Source organism: Dermacentor variabilis, chromosome 4 (assembly GCF_050947875.1).
Source record: "Dermacentor variabilis isolate Ectoservices chromosome 4, ASM5094787v1, whole genome shotgun sequence".
Taxonomy (NCBI): Eukaryota; Metazoa; Arthropoda; class Arachnida; order Ixodida; family Ixodidae; genus Dermacentor; species Dermacentor variabilis.
In genome coordinates, this window is record NC_134571.1 from 190514808 (window position 1) to 190540196 (window position 25389).

Consider the following 25389-nt stretch of genomic DNA (forward strand, 5'->3'; position numbering starts at 1 on the left):
ACACACACACACTATACGCACGCACAGGCATCCATGCGCACACAAACACGACGCACAGATTTGTTCGCAATCGTGCATGCTGAAATTCGAAAACACGTTGGCACGCGTACACGTTCACACGCGGCCATGCATGCACCGCAAGCACGCGCACATGCGCACGCACACACGCCGCGAACGCTCACACACGCATACACGCAGTCGCGCGCATGCAAACGCAAATACGGAAGCACACGCCCGCACAATCATACACAGAGCGCACAGGCGCATACAACCCTACCCAGGCGTGTTCAAGACATGCACACGCGAATCACTCTGTACCATCTCGGCTGCTTCTCAAAAACCTGCACGTGCTAACAGGCTGCATAACACTCCCTCTACCATTACCTTAGACACGGCGGCCGCATTTCGATGGGGGTGAAATGCGAAAACACCCGTGTACTTAGATTTAGGTACACGTTAAAGAACCCCAGGTGGTCCAAATCTCCGGAGTCCTCCACTACGGCGTGTCGCATAATCAGAAAGTGGTTTTGGAATGTAAAACCCTAAATTGAATTGCCATTACCTTCTCAATGCCAACAGTAATAAAGCGCTTTATGGTTTAAATTTGGCGCTTCTTCAAGTCATTTTGCCCTCTGGCGGGAGGGTGCAAAACGATTTCCTCCTGTAGTGGGACTTCACCGCCCCTGTCTGACCTTTTTTAACTGCTTTAACGCACCACCAATGTTCTGACTAAGTGCCAAAGTACATATGTTGTTAGAAGGGGCTACCCTCTTGTTGTAGTGAGTTGAAACTTTCTGACCCTCAGCCGATATTCTGAAATATAATTTTGAAAAAAAATTTTCCCATTGAATTACACTTGTGCGTTGCTGTGAAGTTCCGAAGGAGAATGTCCAGAATTCCTGGACATGATTCCGAAGCGCGCGTTATAGGTTCCCGAGTCCACAGGCGTATGTGCCATTGATCTTGGACCCCTTTTGCACGATCACCAGGATCGGCCCATATAATGATTTTTTTCTGTTACCGGACGCCGAAAAAAAAAAAACTACGGAAGTTTGTCATACACTGCTTTCGCTGTAAAAGGCAGCGGTAAGTTGACCGCCAAGTATACATACATAGATTGATTTGTCGGAGCTTTAGAACGTGTGTGAGGAGTGGTGGCGTGGGCGGATGGGGGGGGATATGCCACTTAATTTCGGGGGGGGGGCCCTCCCCCCTCCCCTGGGTACGTGCCTGATGTAGCTACAACACACAGCCACCACCACCACTACATGTGTATAATTTCCATAAATTCGCATTTGCACTCGCGAAATCTCACGCTGCAACTTCTCGTAAGACGCTGATCTTTTTGGCTATACGATTTAGGCGTCATATCCGCTCCACCTTGGCTGCTAGTGCGAATGAAGCTTAAAAACACTGCGTATTTTGTTCTAATTTTATGAAATTGGACACGTGGACTTTTCAGCCTGCCACAGAGATGGGCAGAACGTCGCGAAATGATCGCACGATTGCTGATAAGCTGCTCGTCTTGCTCTGCATCACGTCGAGAGCCCGACGTTATGGAACCAGATACCGATGCACGCACATGCGCGATTGCATCAAAAGATATTCTGGCGGATTCTGGCAAGGAATTGTGGCAGAAGTGGCACCGTGTAGCACAGGGCCAGGATAGCCGTAGCGTTAGGCCTGCTAAGGAATTCAGACGCTGTCATGGATGCAGTTGCAGATCCGAACAATGCGGCACCTGCACTCCATGTGCCCCCGTTCCAATTCATTGCGCGTCTCATCGCTGTTCCCTTGCTGGCTAGACTTCTCGACCGAGTGTTTCAAGTTTACCATGAAGCCAAGACTCGTTTATCGTGGATGGCCGCCCTTGTGGAAGCAGCCGAAAGCACCAGTGCGATCATCGTGCTAGTGTGGGCGCCTGTTCTTAGGGCAGCACTGTCGCCGCAACTTCAGCACGCGGACGCGCTTGCATGTCGTGCCCTGCAGGAACTGGAGCAACGTTACCCGATAGCCTTCCGCCAGCCCGAAGAGATCATCGGCCATGTGGTCGCCTTGGGCCAAGAAAAGGCCACGCAACTGAGGCGTTTCGTCAGGTCCAAGGTACGTCATCGCCGGCAAATGGGTGAGGTCATAACTGTAAATGTTGCCGAAAGTAACGCTAAAGCTGCTATGACACACACCATGTACGGAATGAAACGCAAATATGAGAAAATGAACTAGAAGGCAATTTTTTTTCTACTACGGTCGCCGGTGTGCACGACAACGGGTTGATTCGTTTGACACATTCTTAGTTTCGGGGAGAGTGCGCGGTTACTTCCGATTACGCATCTCATTTTGAAGTAATCGGACATAAACGGGCTAATTTTTTTCATACCATTGGCGCTTCATTCCGAGTGATAGCACACGGTTGGCATAGTTACAGTGCTTTAGCTTTCGGCACAACAGCTTGCCTGACCTGGCTTCCGAACGATATGTTCTGCAGCTGTTTTCTTTCATATTGCTGCGTGCTTTATTGTCACATCACCTTGACATCTGACCATGAGCATGGGAGCGCGTGACATCACGTCATTTGCGAACTGTCGCACTTTAAGAACTTTGTGCGCAAACGCTATGTGCCTAGCTACTCCCCGTGCGCGCGACGTGCCCACAATGGTCGAATATTGTCTGCGGTTCACTGCAGAGGCTGCTAGGTGGTTTCGTCTGCAACGGTGGCCCTAACAAGAGTATCAGCCATGTACAGGGTGTTTTTTTTTGGGGGGGGGATAAGAAATAGACATTCTAGGCGTCTTTCTGCCGTCGCCGTGAGGTTCCGTATAAAGTCGAAGGGCGATAAATTCGTCATCGCACGCCGTATGTTGTATGTGCCAGTGAAAGGGTGCGAGGGTGAGCCGCTGATCGCGGCTCAAACTCACGCACTCAAAGGAGGAAAGTGGGGAGGAAGAGCGCCGTCTTCCGTCGCGCGCAAGGCTCCGAGGGGCAAGTGGGGAGGGCTGGAGGGCGTTATACAAGGGCGACCACGCGTACCTGTCCAGGCCGCTCTATCTTGAAAGCTACCTGTGTCAGGGACAGAGTTCATGCGAGAGGCAGCACGAAGGTCAATTCGTTCGCTTCTGATGCCGCGCTTCTTCACTCCAGCGTTTTGACAGCGAGTTTCCGCAGCCATCGAGTGAGATGTGTTCATGTTTTCTTATGCGCGTGTGATACCATGCTTGTTAATTTAGTTCGTATGCCTTTGTTTACGTGTCTATACGGCCGATAATACTACTATCTTTACTGCGTATAGCTGTGCACTACTTTGCTATCGCAATTCATGCTTCGCACTTTGGGCGAAACGGCGAGTTTTTTTTTGGACAATACCCATACTTTACAAAAAGGCTTTCGCCATGAGACACCTTTCGTTACATGCCAGCTTTACGGCGACGCAGAAACACGTTCCGCTGCTTAAGTTACTCTGAAAAGACTAATTAACAAAACATTTTATTTACTTTTTTATTAGTGCATTGGGGTTATTTCTCTATATGGCACATTTGGAGGCAGCTATATTTTCATCAATCCAATCTTTTAAAGATATTGAAAATCGCACCTTGTTCGCCGTATTCACCATCACATTCCAAAGCTCACTCGAGGCGATATCGAGGCTGAATGCTTTCCGCTGTGTGTCAGACGGCAGCGCCCCGTACATATGTGTCGGGCGAAGTTTCAATGATAGCATTGCGCGGTAAATCCTTACGCGACGCCCAGCCGCACACACTTGCCGGACAAAGCGTGTTGTACCAGCAGGTGCCGCGACTGGTCGAGAGCTTAAGTTTCAAACTTACTCGAGCTTGTTGTCGCGGGACGTGTCGGTCTGGTACGAATAGCGAGGCCTCCTTTCCTGCGCTCCTCCGGCGCTCAGTTTCGATATTGCCTGTATTTGCAGTTGCAATCCGATTAGATATATGTCGAACTAGGCGCAGTTTTCAAGATATATAAAAGTGATGTTGCATTAAAATGTGACTGCCTACAAATTCAGCCTTGAAACAACTGCCCCTAAGGCACTAATAAGAACGTAAAATTTGTTTTAATTAGTCTTGCGAAGATCACGTTATTAGCGGCAAAGTATGTCCGCCTCGCCTAGGAACTCTGTGAATCACCACATCTGGTTGCAAGCTACAGCTCTTTTATGAAAAATCTACTATCTAAAAAAGAAAGCACCCTTTATATAGCATCAAAGTTCATTGAGGTCTGTTTCATCTTTTATGTCTTAAGTTGTACAACAAAATCGGCAACTTAATTTTCTTCCTAGCCGTATGTTTTCCATTTATTCAGTTTATTTAGTTTCTGATGTGCTTAACCTGGAGTACAATGAACTTTGGCTATCTTATTGCCAGGAGAGTGGCTTGTGTTAGGAAACTGCGAACGCGCACGTCTGAACACCTGTTGACGTGGATATAAAGCACAAGCTAACGCACGCTTCGTTTTGAGCCAGTAAGTGCTGGTAGATTCGCGGAAGGAGATTCGCGGAAGGAGATTCGCGGAACATCGCTGCTCGCCCTCAATTGAAGCAGCTCAGAAGAAATGGTAGTATGTTTTGTAAACAGCCTGACGGTTTACAGCTGTAGCTCTCAGCTGTCAACGTGTACGTATGTCCATCTATCGGCAACTCCAGAATCTATTACTTGTGCTGGCAACACTCTCCAAATAAACAAAGGTGGCAACGACATCCAGGTTCACTGTGGCTCTTTTGCTGGGTGATGCGCTCACGCGTTTCTCGTTCGTGGCGTCGAATCGACGTGCTTCGTCAAAGCCGAAAGTATCCTTGCTGGCGGTTACCATATTTTGATCGGTCTCAAGGACTCCAGTGTCAAAACCACGGAAATCGCTGCGCTCTGCGTGCCAATGTCCGGCCGGCCCAGCGAGCTGCATCAGATGTTTTTGTTTAAATACAGAGAACCTCTCAAGTGAGCCGGATGTTTAAAAAAGGAGGTGTTTACGCGTGACGGGCCTCCAAAAGGTGCATGCGCTTGTTCGCAGCACTGCTAAAGTTTCGATACTTGACTGTTGTCGACATTCACAGCCGACTCCGCACTGAGACTGGTGTTGTAGTATATCCCATGGAGCATCGCATAATAAATAGATAGCTACGTCTGTCTTGATTTCAGAAGCCAAATACAGATATTCTGCACTGAGGCTAAAAACTGTAACGCTATCTCGTCATTGTGTCTTGGGATAAAAACAAATTAGAGTTCAGTTTTGAGTCGGGGCTGCACCTTTTTTTTTTAATAGTTAGCTATTACGTATAAGGTAGTCTGCATCCGATGACTGGTAGCTATTCGTGCTTGTAGTGCGCAGTGTTCGAGGTAGGGCTCGGGCTTGCAACTACAGCCGACACGAGCCGCCTGTAGAAATTCTGAAAGCCAAGTGAAAACAACCAATCGGACCAAGTTTAATTTTTTCCCGCAGGTTTCCAAAATTAGCGAATGTTTTCTTTTGGGCAAAGTAACTTGTATTAGTGCAAATGCACGAGCTCGAAATGAACTCAACTAGTTGTAATGGAATTTAGGTGTGTGCTCAGTGTCGGAAAACAAACTAGCAGCGCTGTGCGCAGGTCAAACGCTCCAAAGCTAGAACGACCGTTGCTTGCGGCTGCTTGTAAATTTCTTGCCAGCAAATAAACTGACAATTGAACTCATTGAATGAGGAAACGCAATCTTCTGCTTGCACTGCTAAACTTAAGGATGCTATGAAAACGATCTGTCGCCTCGCTGCATAACATGTATCATGATCAACTTTAGATCTTCCGAGACAGTTGTCATTCGTGCTACCGTGCCTGCAGACAAACGCACATTAGCGAGAATATTCCTGCTACTTAGAGCATTAGTAATACTAATGCTGGAGCAGAAAGCTGTATAGAAACAAAGCCAAACGAAGCTTAAACCTACATCACTACTATTTATCATATCGCCTACCTAAGCGAATCACACTCCGCTATTTGAAACGCCAGCAAGATGTTGAAAGCAGTGTTCTGCTCGCAGGGAAGAAGTCCCGATTGAAGTGTTTCGAACAAACTGGCATAATATTAGTTGTCACCTTTCTCGATGCGAAGTTTCTTTTCTATATCTCTCTCCGATGCGCGGCGTCTGCTTTTTTCGTCATATATATATATATATGTATATATATATATATATATGTATATATATATATATATATATATATATTTCGTACATTTCTGTGTTTTCACCTCTATGGCACACATAATTGTACACAGCAAATCTTTCGACATGCGTTTTTTTTTTCATTTTCGGGCTTGTTAGCGGCGGCATCCCGACGATTTGAGAACTACGAGACATTCAGCGCATGCGGTGATAGGAGGGCTTCTTTCGCTTCAAACCTGAACCAGGATCAGCTGTTTCTCGACGCGGCCACTTGGGGGCGAGCATTTAATTCGAGTCACCGGTAGGCTCAATAGAAAATTAGTGCCCTAAACAACCACTGCGACTGCACCGCATGGCTGTACAAAATTTTTCTTAAGTGTCTCAATGACTACGGCCTTCTGCCACTCAGGACGGCCTCTTGTGTTCGGGTAGCGGCTACGTTCTCAAGAATAGGTAATGTAGAAACGCTTGTGTACAGCTTTCCAAGAGCGTTAATAATCTCACACGAGCGCCGACCGGCACGATTCTCTGCGCTATGTCGCCGAACATAGCCGCGAAAATGTCGACGGCCGGTGCATCGGCACTGAACCGTAGTCTTATCTGAGTATTGTGCGCTATGATATTTCGGTATTCTCCTCATAGCTCCCGGTGCTTACCCGCTTCAAACATAGACAGACGGGTGCACACATGCTGCTGCGCGCATGATGGTTACATTAAGCGGTTAGAAACGATAGACGCGCTGATAAAAGGCAGGGCCTATACGCCGGGGTCATCAGAATAGCGAACGATGCTCTGACACTAGGACGTTCTGCGCGCATTCGGCTACCCTTGCTACTTTCCAGCCGTGCTGCTAACTCCAACGAAATTTCACGAGATTTGTATGCAGAGAAATAGGAACTTTTGTCCAAACCTAGGCAAATTTAGCGCTATGAACCTGAGACGGTGAAAGTGCTGACGCGACAGGGTGTTCTCATTTCAGTCACCGAAAACTTCCTTCATATTACTAAGCGAACTATGACTTTAGATCATACTGTAGAGTAGCGAACGCATATGGCGCCCGTAAACGTCAAGCTGTGGACCCCTGCGCCCCTTAAAGTATACTAATACTGCGATTCTGCCGCTCTTACCTGTATCTGGGTTGTCAGTGTCAGTTCACTCTGGATGAAATACTTAGCTGCAAGCCACGACACAGAACATATACTGGAACACAAAGCAAAGTAAGATATTTTAGAACGAGCTTAGAAATAACATCAAACCGTATAATTTCCCGTTTAATTTTATAGCAGAAGCAAAAATGTGTCACTACAGAAGTCAGTCATGTTGAAAAACTCAGCAACCATACTTTGGTGAAAGCAAGGGCAATCTAGTATTTATTTCTATCCCAGTTAGCTAAAAGATGGCTTTGGAAGTTGGCAGTACAGAGATTCCATTCAATCTCCCGGGGCATAGCATGCCATGTCTGCTACCGAACAAAAGCAAGACACCCATGAAACCTAAAGGAAAGCCTCCCGCGTGGCATCCTCACCTGTGACCATCGGACTTTGCAGTTTTCCAAACGCTGACGCTCACTTCGTGATCACAGTTTGTGCACGCGTCCATGCAGGTGGATGCAATACGGACATTGGCCGCGGCTGCTAAGAATGTGATCGCCCATCCGGTAGCAGCCTTGAAAACTGTTCTTCGTATGCTTTGGATCGATGCTCACCTGGTCGTCCTCATGGCAGATCAACGTATGGACGCGGTATGTACACAGCCTCCGTGTCTCCATGTATGCCGATCTGTCGCATTGTTGTCGTTCGGTGAGTGTCATAAATTGACCCCCTTATTCTCACACAATCCTGGATTCGAAGCTGTTCACCCTCCATGATGATGATGATGATAATTTAATGGCATCCCCATGGAAACGGGGCGGGGCCACATATATAGTCAAATAGCATGCGTGATTTAGTCAGGTATGCTATATATGCTTTTTATCTAGCATTTCTTGTATGAACTTTCTACCCGCCGTGGTTGCTCAGTGGCTACGGTGTTGGGCTGCTGAGCACGAGGTCGCGGGATCGAATCCCGGCCACGGCGGCAGCATTTCGATGGGGGCGAAATGCGAAAACACCCGTGTGCTTAGATTTAGGTGCACGTTAAAGAACACCAGGTGGTCAAAATTTCCGGAGTCCTCCACTACGGCGTGCCTCATAATCAGAAAGTGGTTTTGGCACGTAAAGCCCCAAATATTATTATTATTATTGTATGAACTTTCTGAAAGTTTCTTTTCCCCCTTGAAGATCTACATTGTACCGCTAACTATGACTGTCCGAGATTCGGCCGTATCAATCTTTCCCTGCTCTTGAAGCTTTCTATGTTTCACTGATTCGTCAGTGAGCGCCGAATACGCACTGCAGGAAAGCCAACTTACACATTTGCTACAGCTTAGATTCGCAGTACCGCGCCAGCGTCGACTGGCCAGCTGGTCAGTGCCTGATAACGACGGGAAGCGACGAGCTCAGCAAGAGTTGCCCATGCGCACAAAGTTCACTGGAAGCGCAAGTTGCGTCTGCTAGGCATGGCACCACCCCTGTCGCGATTAACTGAGCTTGCCTGCTTATCGGAGACAGCAAGCGCGCGTGAACACGGGCTTCTCTTAGGATCTGGGAAAAGAAATCAAAGCCCCTTTCTAAAAGAAAGATGGTTGAACGCCACGCTACCCAGGTGAGCTGCCTATCTCTGCATTGCATTACGCGCGTCGCGCAGTGCATTCCCCGTCGTCACCAGGGTAGGCCCCGGGTGCAGCGAACGGCAGAAAAAGAGGCTGCCGTACGCGAACGTAAGCGTGAGCGCAATCATGCCCGTAAGGCGGATCCCGTGTATCGGCAACGGCATGCAGAAGCCATGTGGGATACGCTTGCCCAGTCAAGATGCCCACTGGTCTTGTGATTGTCAGCGTGTACAACAGACCAAACACGTCTCGTTGTGATGCGGAAACGTTCCTGGCAGAAATGATGAAGACCTTAAAGCCACTTAGCAAGCCGATCCTCGTGTGCCGTGACATTAACATCGATGTGGTGAAAGAGCAAAGAGCACGGCAAATAGATCGAGATTTTCATACTAGATCGCTACTCGTTGAAACTGAGGACGCTGCAGAGTCCCACGACGCAACACCGTTCCTGCATTGATCTCAAGTTTGCAAGTAGGCTGTGTCACGTTACGATGGCAGAGCCTTTGACCGTCTACCACAGCGATCACAAGGCAATACTGTGCAAGTGTAGAGTCGTCCGGGAAAGTGTGTGCGTGTGCGTGTATTCAACGGCTACATGATCTAAAATAAAGGCTATGTAACTTAACGAATGTGTCTTCATTCAACGTTAGAAAAATATAATTCTAAACAAGCAATTAAATCACATATGCATAGCATCGGTTCGCTCAGAATTTACTGGGTTCGTTGCGTGGTCGCTGGCTTGGGCATTCACTTTGATTCACGTTGCAATGGGAGAAAGCTTCGCGTTCAACCATCTTTCTTTAAGAAAGCGGCTTTGATTTCTTTGTTCCAGCAATACTGCAAACGTTCCTTGCTTATCTCGACTGCTGAGCGGCTGTCGCTTCCAGTTAAGTCTAAACCTTTGAAGGGCGTTCGTTACCAGCGGTTCTTACTGGGTGAATCCCTTCGCATTGCAATGGGATGTGCTTACTGGTCTCCGGATTGACAACAGCGCCGCCCCTTGAGTGGATAAAACGCTACGTTCTCAAGACATGGGCTCCGAGATTGCGCGCTGGCCGGATTTTCTACAGCCGGCCAATTCGAACGGAGAGAGTGCAAGTTTAGGGGTGGACATGGCCGGGTCCGTCTGTGCACTGCGGTGCTTGCAACCGAGGACTTTTCATGCGTCGGGGAGGCTATCGAGCGTTCCGGTATTGTTACTGCGGATTGTATGACTCGAGAAAAGGATGCTTTTGCGCTGCTATGTGATCCCTTACAGATTTGTAAATGACCACTGATAGACTCTCCAAGGGGCAAAGGGCATGCTGGTGCCTATTCATTCTCAAATGTGCTTATTTTTCTCTACACACAACCTCTCACAATGCATTCACGTTGGTACGTAGAACTGTGATGAACCTGCAAAAGTTCTCATGCCGGAAAAGCATTCTTCGCAATTTGAGGGTTATATAACGTGTGAAAGCTGAGATAGTTGGTAAGGATTCATAATGCAAAATAGGGGTAAGGCGTGCAGACATGGATATGAGAGAAGTGGACAGCACGAGCGCCGACTATCAACTGAAGGAAGCACTGAGGCGAAGAAAGAAAAAACACACTGATCTGCGCATGCTCTGGAATGGTAGCACCACGTGTCAATCGGGTACGCGTGCCGGTCTACGTGGGAGATAACTGTTAAGGCAATTTATCTCTTCCTTATGTAAGGTAGTCGAAGGCTGACTCACGCACGCACTTCCACCATTACTGATATGCCATGCCTCGGCCAAAAGACGCCTATCTTCATTGCTATGCATATACAATATCGCGCATTCATCTTACTCAAGTGTGCAGTTACGATCTTGGCATTCTTGGCAATGTAAGAAAAGACTGGAAGGCGATCCACCGGTTAACGACATTTTATGTTCCATTAGCCTCCGATTGATACACCGCCCCGTTTGCCCTACGTAGAAATGGCCACAGCTAAAGGGAACTTTATATACCGCACCCATACGACAGTCAGTAAAATTGTTGTTCCTTATGTACTTCACTGGACAAATATTTTCTTTTCTTGCCTTTCACCTGCTCCTTTTTCCTCTGCACGGCAGCACATACTTTGCCTAGCTTATTGGGAGTAGTCAAACAACACCTTATCTACTTGCAGCGTTTTTGAGCTTTTGCGATACTGAATAAATGTAGGGAATAGCCACTACTATTTTTTTCTTTGCTATTACTGCTTTCTGTAATCACGTCCGTTCCCCTCAAAATCGACTTATTCAGGCGTTCAGCCATAGCGGCCACTGCCAAGTTAGGACAACCTGCTTGTAATAGGCGCCGGACCTGTGCATTAACACTGGCGCTCATTTTGTGCGTACACAACCTGTTGAGGAAAGACTTCAGGCACGACATGGCAATTTTTTTTGCAACTTTTTACTGGCAACTTTTTTTACTACTTTGGAATGCTTGGATTGAAAGTTTGACAATGGCTTCGAAGATCTAGGGGAGTACTGCTAACACACGTGATTTTTTTTCGAAGACCAAGGAAATGTCTAAAAACTGTATTACGCGTCTCTGTGGAAATTCCGTGATAAACTTTTTTTAGGACGTAGCATGATCCGCCCACGGAAACATGCTGCAATCGCTCGTACGCATAGATTTGGGTGCATGTTTGAAAATCGCAGCTGGTCAAAATTCATCTTGAGCCTCCCACTGCCACGTGACTCTTAATATATCGTATTATTGGCACGTACACCCCTAAAAACTTTAGAGCGCAGATCTAAGGCGCCCGTTCCTGCGTGTAACGCCGGCGTAACCGAGCGAACGAGCACAGCGAAGGATGAAAGAGCGAACGCGGGGCGCAGCGGGGGTGAAAGACGGCGATAGTGAAGAGAGCGCGAAGAATAAAGCGGTGGAGGAGGGTGCAGCGGAACCATGATGGGGAAAGGGGAGTAGGAGGGTAGGGCGAAAGCGTGAGAAGAAAAGCGTAGTGTCGCGCAAAACGGGCTCTGCGGCAACGACCGCTACGAGATGGCGCCATGGTAGCACGCCTTCGTACATTCACCGATACCATGTATGGAAATAAAGCTCTGGAGGAGGAGAGGTCTGTCCGCGTAGGTCGCTGTGAATCGCGTCCCTGCGTCACGCACGTGCCGCCTCTCGCGATCTCCCGATTGCCCTCTAAAAAAGTTTACACCCATTGGGTTGCATATCTGCCACGCAACAATAATCGTAATCTGCCTTGCTTGCGTTTCCTTTCTTGAAAACGCCGCACCCACTACTTTCCTGTTGGCAATGCTATGGCATGCTGATAATGCGCATGCCGTTCGTTACTGAGAAGTACCGGGCTCGCAGCGTTAAAGAAAGAAAATTCGGACAAGACAGATGACGTTTATTGTTGTGTGTCTAGATACGACTCAAAGGGTGTAAACCTTTCTTTGAGTGTGGCGATGCAGTCGCTCCACACTTTGATCCATGTGCAATGCGTCGCTAGAGACAGATTGTCCTCGCCCGCCTATATATCGCGAAATGAAAACACTACAGAGCTGCGCTCAAATTTCGCTTTGCGGAGTATCGTAATCGTCGGTGTATTCTATTTTTCTTCGCCGCAATTGCCACAGTAACGCTATGTTGAGTTAAGTGACCAACTGTAATGAGGGTCCCTCGGCCATTTGATTTAGATTTTGAACCCTTTTCACTAAGAGGAACCAATGTTGCGCGTATTGGCACGCATCAGCTCACAAGCGCAATCATTCAAAATTATTATACTATACTATGTAATTACACTATCATACTAGGTAGAGAAAGGAAACGTTTATGCTTGGCTTTGTATCTTGAGCTCGTTTTTTCAGCAAACGGAAAAACGTAAGTCGCACTATTAAGTATGCCAGTCTGGGCCTGCGTCGCAGTGACTTGTCTTTACATTCCTTGTGGGTCAGTCGAGGAAGCACGTTGATTTCACTAATACAGAGATGCCCCAACGTAAAATGCGCCACACTGCACCTAAGTTTTGTGTGAGGCATGGGCCCCAAAGGAATTTTTGTAGAATAACTTTCGTACTCTTTTTGTGATATTGCTCGAAAAATGAACTACTTAATTCAAGAGCTGTGGATAACAGAATTACAATGCATGCTCGCAGAAAACGCGTGGCAACTCGAACCAAAGCCATCGCCCCATTCTTGGTACGCGCCATCATTCTGAAACAAGCAGCTGCCTTAGGTGACTGCGATGATCGGCGCCGCCCCGTCGAGCCCACTGCATACGCTGCAGGGAGCCTAAATTAGTGTCTTTCTTCGTCTCTTCAACAAGCAAGTTACTCTCACCTGTCTCTTTCTGTGGCCTTATCCCCAAAGTTATAACAGCTGCGTCGAGTGTTGTCTAGGCCAACGTCTCTCGTGTGGCGCACGCAGATAGACGTGTCGATCATTTTTTATTGAACGCGGTAACCGCCAAGAGCAAGAGATACCGAGCAGCCAGCCTCCGCGCTGTGCGAGTGCATTTGGGGTAAATACTGCAGATCTCACGAACTGTGAAAACCAATTATATTGTTATTGTGCACTTGGACAGGACCGCGCCCGCAGTAGAGACGAAGAGGAAGTGGTCAGCTGTCTACTGGAGCTGCGACCTTTGTACCAGTCTGCGCGTTTGCCACTATCTTCCCCCACGTAAATAATTGTATATGCGTTTGTGCTTCGGGTTTCCTCTTCGTTGCTTCTTTTCGACAAACCGACGAAAATAGGAGCATAAGCCCACGAAGCTGCGCGCATCTTTTGCTGAGCAGGATACGGGAAAGTTCTTCACTGCGTGAATCTTGTCAGCATAAATTTGTATGCCGACAGCACTGACAAGGTGGCCAAGAACTTTGACTTCGCGGTGTCCAAAATGGCACTTAGAAGAGTTAAGTTGAAGGCCAGCCTCCTTAAAGACTTCAAGACTAGCAGCCAAGCGACTGAAGTGGTTGTCGAACGAAGGGAAAATACGATGACACCGTCGAGTTGACAAAGGCAGGTGGACCAATTATATAGCCCCGAATGAGAGAATCCACGGTTCTTTCCTAATTGCTGAGGCATTACAAAGTACGAAAGACATAACCTTAAAATGGTGAAGGTCGTCCGGTGTAACGAAAGCGGTCTTCCCGCGGTCAAGTTCATCTATCGAAATCTGCCAATTAGCGGATCGGAGGTCGATTGAAGAGAAGTATTTCGATCCGTGAAGGCAGTCGAGAGCGTCATCAATCCGCGGGAGAGGGTACACATCCTTATTCGTGATCTTTTACTGATGACGATAATGGACACAAAATCGCCAGCTGCCATCCTTCTTTTGGACAAAAACAACCGGCGATGCCCATGGACTCGAAGAGGGCTGAATCACACTTTTGCTTAGGATGTTGTCTACTTCAGCTTGGGTAACGTGGTGCTCTGCGTGCGACACCCGATAAGGTTGTCGGTGGATAGGACTAGCATCACCAGTGTAATTCCCCCGCGGCCGTCTACGTCAGCAGGCGTTTGGTGTGTTGCGACACCACGTACCCGAGCACACGAGGGTTGGACCCTCCCGCGTGTAGCCGTGCGCGGCTTAGCCGTGTCCGGGGAAAGGGGGATCCTGGGGGTTGAGCCGATGCCGGGTGTTGGGACCTGTAAGGCCCCCGGTGGAGGCAACACACTCCTTTGGCCTCTGCTTCACGTAGACGGCACCTCCGGTCTGACTCGACCGGGGGAAATCGGCAGTCGCCTTTTCCTGTCCTCCCCTCCATCTTTCACTTTCCTATCTCCTTTCTCACAACTCTGCTGTCACCTCCTCTCTTCTCGGTTTTTCCTTTTTTTCTGGGTGGCTAGGGTTAATCTTGTGTGGCGAGCTGTCCTGAGTTCAGCCATATTTGATTATACTTGCGCTGTACAGCTGGCGTGGGTAGGACTTTCTTACAAGTTCCTCTATCGCCCCCTTGTAGGACTCCATGGTGGGTGGCTGGCACCGCGGCCGAACTATACAATTTCGCCATGGCACCTCCTCTCTCCAAAACCAGATCGCCCTCACAAAAGAGGGCGGACCGATGTCACGGCTGATTTTTTTCAAAAAAACCAAAGAAATCTTCCCTAAGTATCACGTGATACACAGTGAAAAGCCAGAAAAACCGGCTAGAAAAATATCCCTGTTCACAGTAGCAAGATGTCTGCAAGAAGCCATAGGCACCAACTATAAAGTAACAAAGCTTGCTAGCGGTGACCTACTGCTAGAAATCCAAAGCAAAGTTCGTGTGCAAACTTGCTAATATCGTGTCGTTTGAAGACATCCCCGTCTTAATTTCAACCCACAGATCGCTGAACACAGTGCGTGGGGTGATTTCTGAAATTGACTTTTTGGATCTCTCCGAAGAAGAAATGCTAAATGGGCTTTCCGAACAAAATGTCAGCAATGTTCAGAGAATTAAAATAAGAAAATACAACGAAGAGTTACCTATCAAGCATCTCATTTTGACTTTCACATGCTGCACACTTCCAGAGACAATTGAAGTTGGGTATACAAAAGTTGCAGTTCGCCCATACATTCCGAACCCTCGACGTTGCTTCAACTGTCAGAGATTTGGCCATGGCTCCCAGAGTTGCCGTGGTCGCAAAACCTGCGCGAAATGCGCATCCAAAGACCATGCTTCTGAAATATGCGAAGCAGCACCTCGCTGTGCGAACTGTGAAGGAGAGCATGCTGCATACTCCAGACCTTGTCCCTCATGGAAGAGAGAAAAAGAAATCATTACACTGAAAACAATTGAGAACATTTCATTCAAAGAGGCTAGAAACCGCATCCTAGTTAAAAACAAATTTTCACTCAAACCGAACATGAACTTCGCCGATGTGGTGCGACAGGGCGATCCACCACACCGGCCTCCGGCACCTGCCCAGACCACACATAGTGAGGCTCGGACGGAGCCATCCTCGCCCCCGGTGGTAGCAGCTCACGCTGCTCCACCAGCCGCAAAGCAGGCTATGCCGTCCCTCGAGTTGGCAAGCCTCAAGGCCTCTGCCCACGAAGGGAGGTCTGAAAAAAGTGCCGACGTGCAGTCTGCACGACCCTCCAGCGCCTCTGATGAGGTAATGGAGACGAGCCAGGGTGGTTCCGTGCCGTCAACGTCACAGGGACGGCGGAACTCCTTGGATAGTACTAGTAAAGAAAACCCCCGAATTACGGGGCGAAAACCAATTAAACGTATCCCGACCCAACACACATAAATCAATATGGCGTTCCTAATACACTGGAATTGCAGAGGACTCCTAAATAATTTTAGTGATATAAAAGAGATAATAAATTCTTTCTCTCCTGTAGCAATGTGCCTACAGGAAACGAACTTAGGTCCTCAGCATACAAGTGTACTAAAAAAATACAAAGTCTTTCGCCGTGACCGAGAGCAAGCAAACAGGCTCTCAGGAGGGGTAGCCATCATTGTACAAAGTGGCATTGCAGCTCTTGAAGTCAAAATAAAAACTAAATTTGAAGCTGTGGCAGCCACTTTGCTCTCATACAAAACGATTACGGTGTGCTCAGTGTATTTAGAACCACACCTAAAAATAACCCTTCATGAGTTAGAGGACCTGTTCCAACAATTACCAGAACCCTATCTGGTAGTTGGGGATTTTAATGCGCATTCCAGTTTTTGGGGAAGCGAGAAAACAGATGTAAGAGGACAAATTATAGATTTTATTTTGAGCAATAATGTTTGTTTGTTGAATTCTGGCTAATCAACATACTGCTCCCCAAGCTCAGGAAAGATGAGCACTATCGATTTATCTTTTAGTTCACCTTATATTTTTAACAATTTTAAACGGGACGTCATAGATAACCTATATGGAAGCGATCATCTACCAGTCATAATCACTCTTCCATCCTCACCTGCAATCATTCCAAACAAACCACGACGATGGAAGCGCCAAGCAGCTGACTGGACACTGTTTAGAGAAAAGGCCAATCTAGATGAAGTCTTTTCTGAAGGACTTAGTGTCGATGATCTAAATGAACAACTCAGAACCTGTATTTTAGCCGCTGCCCGTTTAGCTATCCCCCAGACTTCAGGAGTGGTGAGACAAAATCACAAGGCGTGGTGGACTCGGGAGTGCAAAGAAGCAAAGCGAAAACAAAATAAAGCCTGGGGTGTCTTTCGCCGATATCCCACTCAGGAAAACCTCCTAATCTTCAAAAAGGCACGAGCTAAAGCACGATATGTCCGCCGTAATGCCGAAAAGACGTCATGGCAAGCATACGTTTCATCAATAAATAGCACAGTCACATCAAAAAAAATGTGGGAGCAGGTACGTAAGCTCCATGGTAGCCACTCCCCATTTACAATTCCTCTCCTGACAACCCCTGGCATCCAAACAAGTATAGAGGAACAGGCCAACATATTAGGAGAACATTTCGCTGCAGGCTCTAGATCTTCACACTACACTGAGTCATTTTTAAGATATAAAAACGTGGCTGAAAAGCAAAGGCTTCCGATTAGTGGCAGCATAAATGAGCCGTATAATAGTTTAATCACTCATCAAGAAATCACTAGAGTACTGTCTGCCGGGAAACAAACTGCACCAGGGCCCGATGAAATTCACTATGAAATGCTGGCACATCTTTCCGAATCCGCTATAAATGTACTTCTGCTTTTTTTTAACAAGATACTGTTACAAGGGAAAATACCGGAGGCCTGGAAAAAAGCTATTATTGTACCCTTTTTGAAAACCGGAAAGCCACCGACATCTCCCGGTAGTTATAGGCCAATAGCCCTTACCAGCTGTCTGGCGAAATCTTTCGAAAGCATTCTGAATATTTGATTGATATTTTTTCTAGACTCCCGTGAACTACTCGACATCCATCAGTGTGGTTTTAAAAAAACGTGCTCTACAACTGATCACCTCATACGACTTGAAAACACAATCCGAGAGGCATTCATCCATAGACAACACTGCCTTGCCGTTTTTTTGATCTAGACAAGGCTTATGATACTACGTGGAGGTTTGGCATTCTCCGCGACCTAGTAGATCTGGGCATTCACGGCAGGATGTTAAACTGCCTGCGGGACTTTTTGTCCAACCGTTCCTTCCATGTGCGCCTCGGTTCAACTCTCTCAAGGAAGTTCAGTCAGGAAAATGGGGTACCACAAGGGTGTATCTTAAGTACTGCCCTCTTTATTGTAAAAATGAACTCCCTAGCACAAATAATTCCGAAATCCATTATGTATTCAGTTTACGTTGATGATCTCCAGATTGCTTGCACATCATCAAACGTAGCAACATGCGAGAGGCAAGTACAGTTAACAATAAACAAATTATCAACATGGGCAGATAAAAATGGATTCCAGTTTTCCCCGCAGAAAACAGTGGCTGTTGTGTTCTCACTGAAACGAGGTTTACAGCCTGATCCCACCCTACACCTTAATGAAACCGAACTCCCAGTAAAAAACGAGCACAAATTCCTTGGCATTACTTTTGACAAAAAGCTCACTTTCCTACCTCACATAAACGCTTTGAAAAACAAGGCCTCTAGAGCACTCAACATACTTAAAGTCCATTCACGGAAACGCTGGGGCTCTGATAGGGCATGCCTTCTACAAATATACCGCTCCGTCATACGCCCCTCCTTGGACTACGGGTGTATAGAGTATTGCTCTGCCAGACCATCATATTTGAAACGATTGGACCCAATACACAATTTAGGTTTACGCTTGTCAACTGGTGCCTACAGGACGTCGCCCATAACCAGTTTGTACGTAGAAACTAACGAACCCCCACTTGCCGACAGAAGAAGCATGCTGACATGCTCGTATGTTCTAAAAATCCGTTCCTTGCCAAAACATATATGTTACCCAATAGTTAACAAATGCCCATCTAGAATATTATTCACAAACAAACCCCAGGCTATCAGACCACTCCTTCTCCGTTTTGAAGAGAAATTACAAGAGTTACATGTAACGGACATATTGCCTAATATTGCCCAGAAACCCGATCCACTGCCACCATGGTACTGCCTGCCCTCTGTTTGTGACTTCTGATTAACACGATTTCAGAAAAAACTAACGCCGCAGGAACTTATATTACAAGAATATTTAGCACTAAAGGAAAAATATGTGGAATATACACCATTTTATACCGATGGTTCCAAAGCTGCAAACTACGTGGGATGTGCTGTGATACACAATAGCTGGGAAAAAATAGTACGGCTGCCGCAATGTGCATCGATTCTCACTGCAGAGAGTCATGCAGTTTCCATGGCTGTGGAAAGAATAATAAATGAAAACATTGAAAACAGCATCATTTATACAGACTCACTAAGCATTCTTACAGCACTTCAGCCTTGGAATGCAGTTCTGCCAATAATCGGCGACATCCTACACAACATAACACGAGCCACGGGGCGGGGACAAAACATCAAATTTTGTTGGGTGCCGAGCCACGTAGGAATCTGTGGAAATGAGAAAGCAGACGAGAGCGCAGCGAAAGCTCGAAATAACCAAATCAAAAACATAAGAATTCCTTACAGAGATTGCACGAAATTAGTGTGCCATAAACTGAAAGAAATATGGCAGTCCGCATGGAACAATCAAACGAACAATAAGCTACGCCTTGTAAAACCCATCATAGAAGAGTGGAAGTCATGTTCACACCAAGAACGTTTTATTGAAGTTGTCTTATGTCGCCTCCGCATTGGACACACACACCTTACCCATAATTACTTGCTGACAAAAAAAGACAAGCCTGTTTGTAACAAATGCGGAGACGAACTTACAGTAAACCACATTTTACTCTCCTGCAGACAACTTGAGACATTGAGAAAAAAATATTTTACGCCATTTTACAGCGATCGCATTCCTTTTCATCCTTCATTGATTTTAAGTGAAGATGCACTGGTTGGGACAATTCACGTATTTAACTTTTTAAAAGAAACCGGTTTTCTTGAACAATTGTAAAGCCTGACCTTGTTCCCTTTCACATCCACTGACACACCTCATCCACCTTCTCATGTCTGAGAAGAATGCTGAGGTGTTTATTTAATTTGTTGGATTCCTCGGGGTCCTCTATGAAAAAAGGACTTTTTGAGGTTACCCAGCTTTTTCCTACATTATACCTTGCGATTGGCGCATGATGGCCTTAGTTGCTTGTGCGCCATTAAACTCAACATCAACATCAACCAGTGTAATTCTTATGGGTCACAACGGAAGTCTGTCCCAGCGCGCGATCCTCAAAGTCGCAGACGTCGCGATAAGACACCAGGACGCGACAGAGCTACGCAGCCTGTTCAAGAAGCAGGTCATGAGCGATCACCTTTGAAAATAGGCTGGGATCGAACTTTGTGGAACTGATCGGACAGCAGGTGGCTGCCGATGAGGACGGAACATTTAATACAAAGATGGTGGTATCGTCGAGGGGAGAAGCGTTGCCGAGCGACATGTCTTTCAGAATAACTTGCGTAAATATACCAAAGCTTAAAACAATAAGAAATAAACGGTTGTCAGTGATAATCACAGTGGTATGAGAAATGGCAACTGTGCTTAACAGGAAAACATTGATATTAGGAGTGAACAGATAGTCACTGTCCGGTACAGATCGGCAGCAAGTCAAAGGTATATACGTGGCCCGCCTCAGCAGCAATCTTATGAAATCTGTGGAACATAAACGAGGGTCAGCTGATTTTGGAGCACAGCAGTGATTAGGCAGCTCGTTTTCGAGGAGTCCACCAGCGCAGTCAATCAGTGCTGAATGGGCCGATAAAAGGCCGAAGGTCAATCATGGGAACACCGTTCAAGAACAGCAAGTAAAACAAAAGTGTTGAAACCAGCAACAGTTATTGCCAAAGATAATGAGCGTTGCTCAATCGGTGACCTGGCTAACACGAGATGCGGCAAATATAAGGACCTTCTTCAGGCAGAAGCGAAAATGGTTGCTCATCACGGAGATGTGGGATCCAGTATCAAGAAATGAACAAGTGCTGTCACATATGCACCGTAAACTTGTACATCGACTATATGCCATCTAGTCGGCAAGGTGAGAGGCTTTGGCGGAGACGTCGACAATGCAGCGTCACCTCCGGGAGCTGCATCTTTTAGATTCCCGGATGTACGCACCGAGGTCAGAAAGACGGCGACAGGCGACGGGACTGAGTTGACGTAGGCGGCGACGGTGAACGAAAGCGCCATGGAGTCGTACCGTCATTCGCGTGCAGGTTGAGCTCGGCTAGCGGCTGCAAATGATGAAAACTGCCTCCTCAACGAGGGCTGTTCGAGAACGGCATCGAGGACCAGTTGTTGCGGTAGTATAGGGCGACGTGACCAACGCGGCGACTACTGAAGCAAATAGGTTAGTCATCTGGTGTTTGCCGCTATACCATATTGCGAGAACTCCGAAGGATCCTTATGCACGAGTGAAGGACGTTCGCCTGGCCGGAAACTGGCCACCGTGCAAACTGAGTGAGCCGAAGCTCAGTAAGTTTGCACGGCTTTCATTTATTACGAGAAAGCGCTTGATTCAGTCAAAACTACAGCAGTCATAGAGGCATTACGGAATCAGGGTGTAGACGAGCCGTATTTAAAATACTGAAAGATATCTATAGCGACTCCACAGCCACCGCAGTCCTCCATAAAGAAAGCAACAAAATCCCAACAAACAAAGACGTCATGCAGGGAGATACGATCTCTCCAATGCTATTCACAGCGTGTTTACAGGAGGTATTCAGAGACCTGGATTGGGAAGAATTGGGGATAAGAGTTAATGGAGAATACCTTAGTAACTTGCGTTTCGCTGATGATATTGCCTTGCTTAGTAACTCAGGGGACCAATTGCAATCCATGCTCACTGACCTGGAGAGGCACAGCAGAAGGGTGGGTCTGAAAATTAATCTGCAGAAAACTAAAGTAATGTTTAACAGTCTCGGAAGAGAACAGCAGTTTACGATAGGTAGCGAGGCACTGGCAGTGGTAAGGGAATACATCTACTTAGGGCAGGTAGTGACCACGGATCCGGATCATGATACTAAAATAACCAGAAGAATAAGAATGGGCTGGGGTGCGTTTGGCTGGCATTCCCAAATCATGAACAGCAGGTTGCCATTATCCCTCAAGAGAAAAGTATATAATAGCTGTGTCTTACCAGTACTCACCTACGGGGCAGAAACCTGGAGGCTTACGAAAAGGGTTCTACTCAAATTGAGGACGACACAACGAGCTATGGAAAGAAGAATGATAGATGTAACGTTAAAGGATAAGAAAAGAGCAGATTGGGTGAGGGAACAAACGCGAGTTAATGACATCTTAGTTGAAATCAAGAAAAAGAAATGTTCATGGGCAGGACATGTAATGAGGAGGGAAGATAACCGATGGTCACTAAGGGTTACGGACTGGATCCCAAGGGAAGGGAAGCGTAGCAGGGGGCGGCAGAAAGTTAGGTGGGCGGATGAGATTAAGAAGTTTGCAGGGACGGCATGGCCACAATTAGTACATGACCGGGGTTGTTGGAGAAGCATGGGAGAGGCCTTTGCCCTGCAGTGGGCGCAACCAGGCTGATGGTGATGATGATGATGATGATGAACCAAAGTTTCTTTGCTAGGCTTTAGGGGTGAGTTTTTGCGGCTTCTGAAAAAGTTCTTATCTCATAGGCACCAACTTGTGTCTATTGGAAAATTTCGTAGCAACCTGACCGAAATTAAAGCTGACGTCCACCGAGGTTCAATTTTAAGTCCGTTATTATTTAATTTATATTTTAACGATTTATCTAATGTTGTGAACGTCAAGTTATATCAGTATGCTCATGACACTGTCCTTGTTTCACACGTTTGAAGTTACACTGACGCCATCTCTTCTTTACAAATGGCAACAACAAAAGTGATGGACTGGTTTTAGAATAATGTAGTCCATATCAATGCGTCCAAAACTCAACTAATCTGTTTTCACAACCCTGTCAAGCAAGTTACCCTATCGTCCCCATTATATTTGCACACATCATATTGCAATCCCTTTTCGTGTGCCCCTGTGCAATACGCTTGTTCAATTTAATACCTTGGTGTCTTTTTTGACAGTGATTTATCCTGGAACTCTCATTTCGCATATATTTGTCAGAAACTTCGCGCAGTGTCTTGTGTTTTGTATAATATAAAATTTTGCATGCCATTGTCTGTCCGAAAGCTTGTAGTACATGCCTTATGCTACAGTGTAATCCGGTATGGGATATCTACATATGGTTATGGCGCTCAAAATTTGGTAAACCGGGTCAACTCCGTCCTTTGTGGCATTCTGAAGCATGTTGCTTATGATGTCTCCCCCAAACCATATGTGTTCAAAACTTTATCTTTACCTGATTTCAATTCTTTGCTGCTAGAAACTGTTATGTTAAAGCATTTTTGGATAAGTCAGTATAAAATTCCTTATGTGCCTGTTCGTTCCCTGAGACCAAAGGAGCCTTACGTTACACCCCGCTGCAAGACGAGATGTGGTCGAAGACTCCGTAACTATTATGTCCCAGCAATGTTTAATTTACTTCCTGAAAGCATACAAGATGTGAAAACGAAATATGGTCTTAGAAAGGCTCTTAGACACATTCATGCGTGATGGGAAGCCTGTCATGTGTGTGTGTGTGTGTTTTTTTTTCCCCTCACTGTTGTCTAATAACGTGTTACTGATGGCTCTGTCGCTGTCTGCCAAGCACTGCCGTTCAAGCCCACTGCGGCTTTGGCAGGCCCTATTCTTCCACTGTATGATTCTCAAGTCATCAATAAATTATTATTATTATTATTATTATTATTATTATTATTATTATTATTATTATTATTATTATTATTATTATTATTATTATTATTATTAAAAAAGTAGGAAAAGCACCGAACACGAACATAAATCCGTGCATACGTAAAGATTAGTTGAGGTTATGTGATCTCGTCAACATTATCTTATATACAGGGTGTGCCGTTAGAGCCAAACATTAAATATATGCAAATGCAACGTAGCTGGACAGAACAAAAATTATGTTGTTTGCCGTCGCTTGGAGGTACTCAGATTATTTTATTTCATTCCGCCTAATCAGATAATTATTCTCAACTAATTACTCAAGTTCTCTTATATCGTAGTTAGGTAAAAGTGTCAATGAGAAAATTGTAGAGCAACATGAGAAACTCCCGATACAGCTTGTTGTTGCTCGATACGTGCTACATAAGTGTCTTTCCGAGCGTGAAAGAAGCCAGTGAATACACGCAAAGTGCCTCGAGCAGCCAGTCGCGCGGCAATTTTTCGAGTATTTGCTATCCACCTAATACCGCAGTCAATGACGCTCATATATATTTGACAATCTACTACATAAGCTCCATGTGTATACACAATGTAAATACACCGGCAAGCATACCTTGCTATCGAAGTGGTGTCTACGTTGACTTAGAGTACTTTGATTTGCATGCGCTTGCTGAACTAGATCTTGAGCGTGCCTTACGCAGCGCCGCTAAATTTCACGTCGTCCAAGTGCAGCGCGTCAGCGGTACGCCCCACGGCGCTTGCAAATCAGTGTAGCAGTGGCCGGGTTCCGTCGTGGTGGTGGCGCCTACGACAAACGACTGGTTCTATTTGGTGGCGTAAGTCCATGCATGGGTGGAGTTTAGTGCTACTGTGCATTGCATCTTTGCACAAAACACTCAGCAAACGTTCTCCCCGGGACCGCTCGTTGTGTTGGGAAGACCACGGCCATGCAAAATAGCTGTGTACTGGCTCCTCTCCAACGAGCGATGATACGCTGAACGTTGCGTATGGAAGGGAGAAGCCGCATGTGTGATACTTGGACTTTTCAAGATAGCGTAGCATCGACACTATCCCTGCAGCCTATGCTGACATTTCATTGAGTCTAGGGAGGAATAATTGCATGCAAGTTGTAACCTAGAGATTAATAAGCTCGGTAAGCAGGCACGGATTCACTTTTAAGGGGCAGCGGAAAAATTACTACAGGAAGTAATCAGCACGCAGAACCACAAGACCAACGTGAACTCCGAATTTTGTAGGTTTATGTATATCTGATGCTGACAGCAGGAATCAAAGAAATAAAGAAAGGAAAAAATGAATTATGAATCGAATCAAAGAATTCCGGCAGAATCCATGTCCGTATGACTGTCGACGTTAATGCGATTAGCATAAGAGCAACGTAGCAACACGCCGTATTGTTTAAGACACCTTTATTTAGAATTGGCTGTTGCACTTCTGATATTTCTATTGCTTCGGCTATGTCGGACATGGGCAGCATCCGGAATCGGCTGATTTTGCTGTATGACACTCGCTTGCCAGGATTGGCCAAGGCCTGAACGCATGACGGCAACGATATAACGAGGACGCAGTGAATACAATAGAACGACGAAGGCGGTATGACGACGGTGGCCGGACGACAAAGGGATGACGAGACTCAAATGACGACGATGGTATGACGGCGACAGCGTGACGACGATGGCACGAGGACAATGGGATATGACTACTACCTCGTGACGAAAACGGCGCGACGACGACTGTTTCGCGACATCTGTATCACGACAATGGCGTGACGATGACGTCATGACGAGGATGGAATTACAAAGATGGAATGA

General features: G+C 46.4%; 1 protein-coding gene across 2 annotated transcripts in view; it reads left to right on the forward strand.

Moving 5' to 3' along the window:
• Positions 1 to 1633: 1633 nt before the first annotated feature.
• Positions 1634 to 25389, forward strand: part of LOC142578112 (uncharacterized) — a 111898-nt gene continuing 88142 nt past the window's right edge. For both annotated transcript variants that reach the window (XM_075687523.1, XM_075687524.1), the window contains exons 1-2: positions 1634 to 2103; positions 7741 to 7878. In XM_075687523.1, coding sequence (XP_075543638.1) covers positions 1708 to 2103; positions 7741 to 7878 — 534 coding nt within the window. In that variant the 5' untranslated portion in view covers positions 1634 to 1707. The remainder of the gene's footprint in view (positions 2104 to 7740; positions 7879 to 25389) is intronic.